Source organism: Trachymyrmex cornetzi, unplaced genomic scaffold (assembly GCF_001594075.2).
Source record: "Trachymyrmex cornetzi isolate Tcor2-1 unplaced genomic scaffold, Tcor1.1 scaffold1266, whole genome shotgun sequence".
NCBI classification, from domain to species: domain Eukaryota; kingdom Metazoa; phylum Arthropoda; class Insecta; order Hymenoptera; family Formicidae; genus Trachymyrmex; species Trachymyrmex cornetzi.
In genome coordinates this window covers 6582-15920 of record NW_017295835.1, presented here as the reverse complement: position 1 = coordinate 15920, position 9339 = coordinate 6582, and the positions used below count along the sequence as shown (strand labels likewise).

Here is a 9339-nt window from a genome sequence, read left to right as displayed (position 1 = left end):
TATAACTTGAAAAGTACTTCATGAAAAAATATTTCATTATAGCGTTTTGGAAAGCTCTCGACATCAGCTATTAGATTCTTGAATCAAAAATAGAGTGATCCATTTAAGAAAATCAATGTAACCTTGACCTGACCTTGGGTACGCAATCCAAGGTCAAACTGATAGGATCAGTAAATAGATATTTTTAAACCATATAACTTTTGTCTGAAACACTTTTCTGTAAAACTTATATTTCCCGAGATATTTAGGTGTCCCGACCTTTTTGGGACACCCTGTATATTTGATTTAGTAGCAGCTAAATTAAATAAGAATAAATACCTTAAATTGTGTGTCAATATAATATAAAATCGTATATTCTTAGGCAATGCGATGAGAGTGAGAATATAGTCATTTCTCTAAGAAATTCAGAAACACATTATAAATTCGACATACTAAGACAAGAAAGTGGTAAACAAGAAAGGAAGGGGAACGTAAGAGGGGGGAAATAAAAATAGAGGGAAGAGAAAGTGGGGAAAGGGGGAGTAAAAGAGAAAAAATGCAGTTAAGAAGGGGAGAAAGACATTGAATAATCTGTGAGTAGGATTCAGGTAACGATTCAGTATCATTTTTTCTATTAAGACCTTGTTTCTGTCTTTTGATGTGAATCATTTCAGACACTAATCTTTTGTTGTACGAAGATTCGCAATCTAAAATTTTCACTTCGTTCCATCTAAAATTGATACGATGATCAATTATGACAGTAGGAAAACCAGAATTCTTCCTAATATCAGAGATATGTTCGTGTAATCTCGAAAACTTAAATTTCTTTTAGTCTAGCCAACATAGCTCGCCTCACAATCGTTACAAGAAATCTTCTGGAGACACTGGTAGTGTCTCGGCGCTAAGTTACGCGCAGCGCCACTACCGTGGCTACTTTACGCGAGCTGGTGAATTGTGGTAAATCGAGATTATCAGATCTCAATAAGGGCTGAACCGATCAAGTTCTAAGTGTGCTCAATCGATTGCAACTGCTCGGGATATATAATGAAAGTGTTTTTATTTTTTCTCTACGTGCTCTACGAGCGGAGATATTGCGACGCAAAATATACGAATCTGAAACTTTTATATTAAGAAACGTCATTGTCGTCGTCGTCACCGCTACGAAGTGGTGGGGGTAATGTCTTTTTAGAATTTTTGGCGCAAGAGGCAAATGTGGCGCTGGCAATGTGCATGGTCCATCGACGTATAGTATGGACTGCGCACAGGCTGAAAGAATATGGCCGGCCCGAAAGAAAGAGATAGCGACCGGTGTGGGTCAAACTCTGTCTCTTTCTAATTAGTAGCGTAGTAAGATGTTTGTGTGCCCCAGGACCATTTTTCGCGTTACGATATACTTTTATAAGGATGAACTTATTCTTATGGTTTATACACGTAAAAAGAATGTAGATACTTTTCTTTATATAATTTTGAGAAGCGGGTAAATGATGCATAATAATTTCTGTACATAGCATTTCTCATAATTATAATATATTTTGTATTAGTCAATCATTATACATAATAAATGTTGCAAATATAAATATAATTATATTACTAATTATATTATTTAATTATTATTAGTTAATATTAATTACACAAATTATAAAAACATTAAATATAATAACGAGATTTGGCGCATTTATTGATTTTTAAAAATAATAATCTTATTACTTTTTGTTCTTATTCTAAGCTCTCTCTCTCTCTTCCTCTTGTTCAAATTTAGATATTCCTGCATGATATAATCGAAGTGTAAAAAATTTTCTTAAAATGTGGACAAGTAATTTCAACCGGTAATTACTTTCGCAATTTTCCTTCTCAAATATGGTGGGTGGAATACATTCAAGGATACTTATTATTAATACATTCAAAATGCTTTTAGTTTGAAAAACATTGCTCGGATATTAGACATACTTGTATTAAATCAACTGAAGCTTTTGTTAGTCTACCTTGACATTTTTTAGTCTGTAAAGTGAAGAAAGATTTTTCAGACTTCAGTGATTTTACGCAATATACACATTTAACAAACTTGCTTAGACTCTTAGCTATAAAGCCGGCTATATATGCAACAACATGATTAATGTACGTTATATTAACATTTGAAAATACCGAGGGAATACAATAATTGTGATCCAAAGTAATACTTGAAGACGCTCTTAGAGCTACTTTTATGTATATTAACGATTTTTACATTTTGAGTCGGTTTATCGAGAACGACTTTCGGAGTTTGTAATAAACAAGTACTATCTTGAAGTATACAGTTTGCATTAGTTGATCCTCCAATTTGCGCGTAAACTAATAACCACTTAAATGAAGACTCAAATTGTTCGGGGGTCGGATTGTTATTATTTCCACTTCGAGCTCTGACGGCAGAAAAGAAGAGTTTGACATGATAGACTGATAGACATAATGACTGGGATAGTTTGTATGTTAGTAAATACTTCAGAGGTGCAGTTTCTGAAGTTGACTACTTATCGAATATAGCAACATTTTCTAAAGCGCTCACAATTACAGTTTAAGTGGATTTACAAAATTTAATTGCTACTAATTAATTACTAATTATCTATAATAATTACTTCAATTTATTCGTTATGTTCATTGCATTCTTCATGATTATATGTTGACCTGGATATCCTCTTTATTACTTACGTGCAAAAGTTTTACTTCATTTTTTACTAATAAATTCTTTTTCAATAAATCTTTCGTAAACGATTTGAAGGTCAAAATCTTTTGCTTCATACGGCGAACTTTACGCTGTAAACACTCAATCTTTTTTCCACAATTTAATAACTCTTCTTGTATTGTTTTCCACACAATTTTTCCTTGCGTTAATGACTTGGAAAGTTCTTCCCATATTATATCAGTTAGTCGGATTTTCTTTGTAGAAATAACTTCAGCCAATGGTGTTTCTTGTCTTCGTCTATAAAATACATACATATTATACTTACATGTTATATTTCGAAAATTATGTATTATTCAACAAAACTACTAACATAAGAGAATACTACTACATAAAAGACCTTTAAAAATGTAAGCAGTTCTTTAAATTAATGTTTTATCAAGAGACACGGTAGTGTCTCGCGCCAAGTGCGAGACACGCGTGTCTTTACGCGCGTCAACGAGTTGCGGGCATCCGAGCATCGAAATTCTCGGTTTTTTTAATAAAGGCTAGACCGATCGAGTTCTGAATATGAGCTCCATCGACAGTTTGGGTCCGAAATATATAATAAACGTTTATTTTACCTCTACGTGTCCCACGAACGGAGATATCGTGATGCGAAATCCGAAATGTCAAAATTTTATGTAAGATACGTCGCCTCAAAAAGTCATCTCCTTTTCATATTTTCGACGGTAGGTGGCACTCGTTTATTGCTGTCACTAAAGTCACTAAAGTGACTTTAGCTGTCATTTACCGACTTATTTATTTATAGTTTCATTAACACTGTATTATGTGTCGACACTTTCACTGTATAGTTACTTTAATATAGTTACTTTAATACTTTAATAAGTTACTTTTAAGGAGGTTGTAAGGAGAATGCAATATATTAAGAATTGCTTGAAATTTGGAACATAGCTTTATCTACAAAGCATGCTTTTATGTAAATTTTTTCAGATTTTTTGACCAGCTCATTTTTCTGTAAATTAATAACAAAATTCTAGATTTTATAATAGACTATCTCTCTTTCTCTTATAAGAGAGTCGATTCTATGTATCTGTTTTCAATAAATATTAATATTTTAAATGTTAAGAATCGAATAAATTTATGTTTAATATATAAAGTATAGCATATTAAAAATATATTTGGAGAATGAAACAACTTTTACCACTCAGTTTATTAACAACAGTAAAAAATATAACCAAAGATGTAATACTTCTGCCATTGAAACTGATGGAGAAAATGTGGCAACGTTGTTTCATCATCGCGAATAAAGAATATTTTATCAGTTGAGTAATGCCGTCAAAGTCTCACTACAAATACTTCTAAGCATTTGATTTACTAATCACAGAAAAAAAATTATACTAAATGATTTATCAAAGAACGCTTCAAAACATTTACAGCGTCACGTTAACCTTTATATCTACCCGTCAGAAATTGCAGTCAGACATTGCAGTTTGCAGTGTTACCAACTTCGATTTTTCAGTTTTATACCGTTGCCAAATCGTTTCTTGAGCTAAAAATATTTATTGTTCTAAAAAATATATGGTTATCTTTGAAACTTTTACACAAATAAACACTAATATTTTTTGCATTTTAATCCATATTTCTTTAAATTTTAGCTATTTATTTCTTCAAATTTTAATATTCAAATGTTGGCTACACTCCATATTTCTTTTGTATTAAAGCATTCCCCTCTCACTGCCCGCCTCAGCCTTACAACCTCCTTAAATTAAAAGTGTATAAAAATATAAAACAGGCCGCTTGATGTGTGAACATCATTACGTATATGAGCCGTTTATTTTGAAAGTGACCTAAGTCCATTTAAAAAAAAAAAATGTTTATGACAGCTAACTTCAAGTTGTACACGCTACTACAATGGTCAACAACAAAACATTGAAAAATGGACTTAGGCCACTTTCAAAATAAACGGCTCATATATTCATGCCGTTTATAGCCTCGCGAATTTGGTAACGGCATGAATATATACGCAATGACGTTCACACGTTAAGCGGACAAGCGGCCCGTTTTAAATTTTTATATGCTTCAGATTAAAATTACTCAGAAACTAAAGCCGCAATCAAAGATCTAAAAACAATTTTATTATATGTCGTCGGTATCTTTTGATTGCGATCAGTCCGAATAAAATTGGTGCAGCCGATAGATCTGGAGATCATTTCCCAAAAAGGGACCATTTCAGCTTTTCAAATTTTTTCAGTCGTACGTGTAACATACACAAAGCGTTTTGTCCATTAAGCTGTTGTTCACAATGCCTTCATAGAATTCTAATTTTAATATAAAATTAAAGTAAAATTAGCAACGAAAGTGAACCTTAATGCGTATTTGATTAATCATGATTCTTTATCTATAATAACTAGTGAAGAAGCAATCATTGAATATAATCGGCTAAACGACTACATGAACCAGAAGCACAAATTATTATTACTATTTCAAAAGAGTTATCGTAAAATTAAAGATGTGCCACTGAAGATGGCCCGAATGATGGCTGAAACGTATGAAGATTAATGTATAAGTATAATATTATGTATTGAATAATTTATTGCACAATTCACCGCAAATTTGAATCTCATTAGCCTATTTATGTGATTTTGTTTGTAAAATTAAAGATGTGCTATGGACATTACCGAAAATAATAACTTCCGTTAAACAGTCAGATCAAAAAGTTCGACAAAGTATTACTTCTTGGGTTATACGTGGTTTTCAAAATACTGACAAAGTTTCATGCTATGTCGATGTTACATTACAATGTTTATTTTATTTAATTATTATTAGAAAACAATTATTTAATTCTGATAAACTAAATGTTTTAAATACATTAGCGCATCGATATGAAAACGGAATATGTACTTAATTTGAGTACCTACGCAGTACGAAAATATCTAGGGGAGTATTTTTCGACTGGTATTAAACGAGATGCATTTGATTTTGTTGTAGCTCTTTGTATTAAATATGATTTTATAGAAAATTTGGTTGAGCATCAAATTATTTCTATTTATTGATGCATAACATGTGGTGATACAAAAGTTACTACTAATAATAATTTTATTTTCTCAATTTTTGTTAACAATTCGAACAAGGAAAGTTTAATCTTAACAATTTATTAAATACTTGATTTTCACATTGGTCTAAATAAAATAATAAATTATATGAACGTTGCGAGGGAAATAATATATTATTTAAAAATGAAATAACATTGGGAGACGAAACAGATAATCATCCATTTAATTTCATTTTTATACCAAAATGGAACATTAGTCAAAGTGCCAAAAAAAATTAATTTATGTGCTCTTCCAACAAGTGCAATACTAATAGCTGGACAGCCGTATAAAGTTATGAATGCTATATTTCACTATTGTTCATGTATCGAAAACATTTTATAAGTATGTATAGAGAAGGTTCACCTTGGATTGAAGCTGATGATACGCAAGTTACAAAAAAGCAATGGCCTAGAGCTGCTAAAAACATTTCTACATTATTTTTAGAAAATGTTGATAATAAATAATATGTTCTAGTAATACGCACACGTGTGAAGAGATATATTATTAATCATATAAGAATATAAGATGTTTAACACTACAAAATGCGTGATATCTTAACAAAATTACCTTTTTAAAAAAAGGTAAAAAAAGGCGCCAAGTGTGCATGTACCTTCCATAAAAAACTGTACTTTATGCTAAAAAAAAAACTGTTACATAAATAATATAGTTCAAGTGGTAATGTTGTTAATTTTTTATTATAAATTACCCCTCAGTAGTACGTAGGCATGTATTAAAAAAGAAATGAAATCATATCTTTAAATTACGCCAATTACAAAACGAATATATAATTTCTTGCAACATATAACATATACTATTGTATTTTGTAAATTGCGAAAAGAACATATATTTTATTGCAACATATAACATTTAATTAACGAGACAAAATAATACGTCTTTATTTTTCTATTCAAGAATCTTTTATATTTGCAATGGAATATAACATTTAATCTAAAAAAAATTAAAGACGAAGCATCACAAAATGAGAAAATTTTATTAAAATAAAATTTTTTATGTAAAAATACTTTGGGCGCTGCTAGACCTCAAAATATAATAAGATGATCTTCAAATAATATCGAATAAAAAAAATAATGAAGATATTTAAGTAAGAAAATGAGGTGGACTAACAATATACAGTGTGTATGTGCGTGCGTGCGTGCGTGCGTGTGCGTGTGTGTGTGCGTGCGCGTGCGTGTGCGTACAAGCAAATAATTAAAAATACCAAATATGAGAAGTAATGAAGAGATTTAAGAAAGAGAATTAGTAATATACAGCGTGTTCATATGTGCGACCAGATTTAGATAGGTATGCAGCTTAGATTTAATATAGAATACGTATTTATATGGTGTGTGTTATATATTGTATATATTGTAAAAGCGTATAAGACTAGTATAGAAATAACGATTTCAGATTTGTAAGACGTGCGGTTTAAGTTAAATTTAAAAGTAGATTTAAAATTAATTATAATCTTAATTGTAATTGTGATTGTAATTTTAATGTTAATTATTGTTAATTAAACAATAAACATTGTTTATTTCTTTTATATAACATTTACTTATTATATTTTGAGGTCTAGCAGCGCGCCAAGTATTTTTACATAAACAATTTTATTTTAATAAAATTTTTTCATTTTGTGATGCTTCGTCTTTAATTTTTTTTAGATTAAATGTTGTATTCCATTGCAAATATAAAAGACTCTTGAATAGAAAAATAAAGGTACGTATCATTTTGCCTCGTTAATTAAATGTTAGGTATATGTTGCAATAAAATATATGTTCTTTTCGCAATTTACAAAATACAATAGTATATGTTATATGTTGCAAGAAATTATATATTCGTTTTGCAATTGGCGTAATTTAAAGATATGATTTCATTTCTTTTTTAATACATGCGTACGTACTACTGAGGGGTAATTTATAATAAAAAATTAACAACATTACCACTTGAACTATATTATTTATGTAACGGTTTTTTTTCTTAGTGTAAAGTACAGTTTTTTATGGAAGGTACATGCACACTTGGCGCCTTTTTTTACCTTTTTTTAAAAAGGTAATTTTGTTAAGATAATTATACGAGGTCTGTTCAAAAAGTATCGCGAATTTTGAATTTCCGCGGGTTACGTATATTCGATTTTCGATTTTTTTGTGGCGTTATGTTGGTACTCATGTCTCTCACTTATGCCGACAAGTTCGGCCATTTTGAATGTTCAGTTATTTTTTGACAGCTGCTTTGCTTGCACGTGTTTTGGTTCGTCTTCGATTTTTGCCTATTCCAAAAAATGGATCAAAGAATCTGTATCAAATTTTGTGTGAAAAAGTCCGCGGACGCATTCCGAATGTTGACTGTGGCATATGGTGAAGCTACTTTGGACCGAAGCAACGTTTATCGGTGGTACAAAATGTTCTCAGAGGGCCGAGAAGATGTGAACGACGAAGAGTGTGCCGGACGCCCGAGCACGTCAACAACAGACGAAAACATTGATGAAGTGAAGAAAATAGTATTGGCCAATCGTCGAATCACCGTCAGAGAAGTTGCTGAGGACCTAAACATATCGATTGGCTCGTGCCATTCAATTTTTACCAATGATTTGGGCATGAGACGGGTCGCAAAAATTGGCTTTTGCACCATGATAACGCCCCTGCTCACACATCGTTGCTTGTGCGCGAATTTTTGGCCAAAAACAACATACTAATGATGCCGCAGCCACCGTATTCCCCAGATCTGGCCCCCTGTGACTTTTTCTTGTTCCCGAAACTGAAGAGGCCCATGAAAGGACGACGCTACGCTACGATTGAGGAGATAAAGACGGCGTCGAAGGAGGAGCTGAACAAGATCACAAAAAATGATTTTTTGAAGTGCTTCGAGGATTGGAAAAAACGTTGGCACAAGTGTATAATATCTGATGGGGATTACTTTGAAGGGGACAAAATAGATATTCATGAATAAATAAATAATTTTTGAAAAACACAAAATTCGCGATACTTTTTGAACAGACCTCGTATATCGTCAATCATAAAGAGCGATGTGTATAAATGCAATTACAATAGAAAAATTAATTTAATCTAAGTCTCTATTTAGAATTGCAAATAAGTAAAAAAGATTAAAAATACTCTATATTAGCAAAAAATTAAACATACTTTAATATACTTACTTCTTCGATATGACCAACTCACTTATACTTGGTTTGATACGTTTGGATATTAGATTGTAGCAAATTATTATTACGAGTTTGTAGTGAAGAAGTTTCAATTCCAAGATTTAAAGTTGGTTTACTCTCTGGTTTCAAAAATTTTTTTCCATTGACCATTCCATAGCGAAAGCATTCGCTCTCAAAATGGCTCGAACAAACAAATGTATTTCTTCCTGGGACTCCTTTCAAGTTTCCAACGATATCTATCATTGTTGCCGAATAATAGAATGTGACGGAAATCTATAGTTGAAAATGGGTGGCACCCAGTTGGACACGGCTCAATTGGACACGAGCCACTCGCAGCGCTTGAGACTACAAAGCTCCTAAGCACCGGTCGCTGTGATTGGTGATGTCCAATCGAGCCGTGATCAATCGGGATCACCCCGTTGAAAATAATAACCCAAAATTTACAAACGTTTCGAATA

General features: G+C 31.7%; 1 protein-coding gene across 1 annotated transcript; it reads left to right on the top strand.

Annotated features, from left to right (window-relative positions):
* The first annotated feature begins 7945 nt into the window (after positions 1-7945).
* Positions 7946-8439, top strand: LOC108770373 (putative uncharacterized protein FLJ37770). The gene has a single exon (XM_018521933.1). The coding sequence runs from the start codon at positions 8003-8005 to the stop codon at positions 8414-8416; it is 414 nt and encodes a 137-aa protein (XP_018377435.1). The 5' UTR covers positions 7946-8002; the 3' UTR covers positions 8417-8439.
* The last annotated feature ends 900 nt before the right edge of the window (positions 8440-9339 follow it).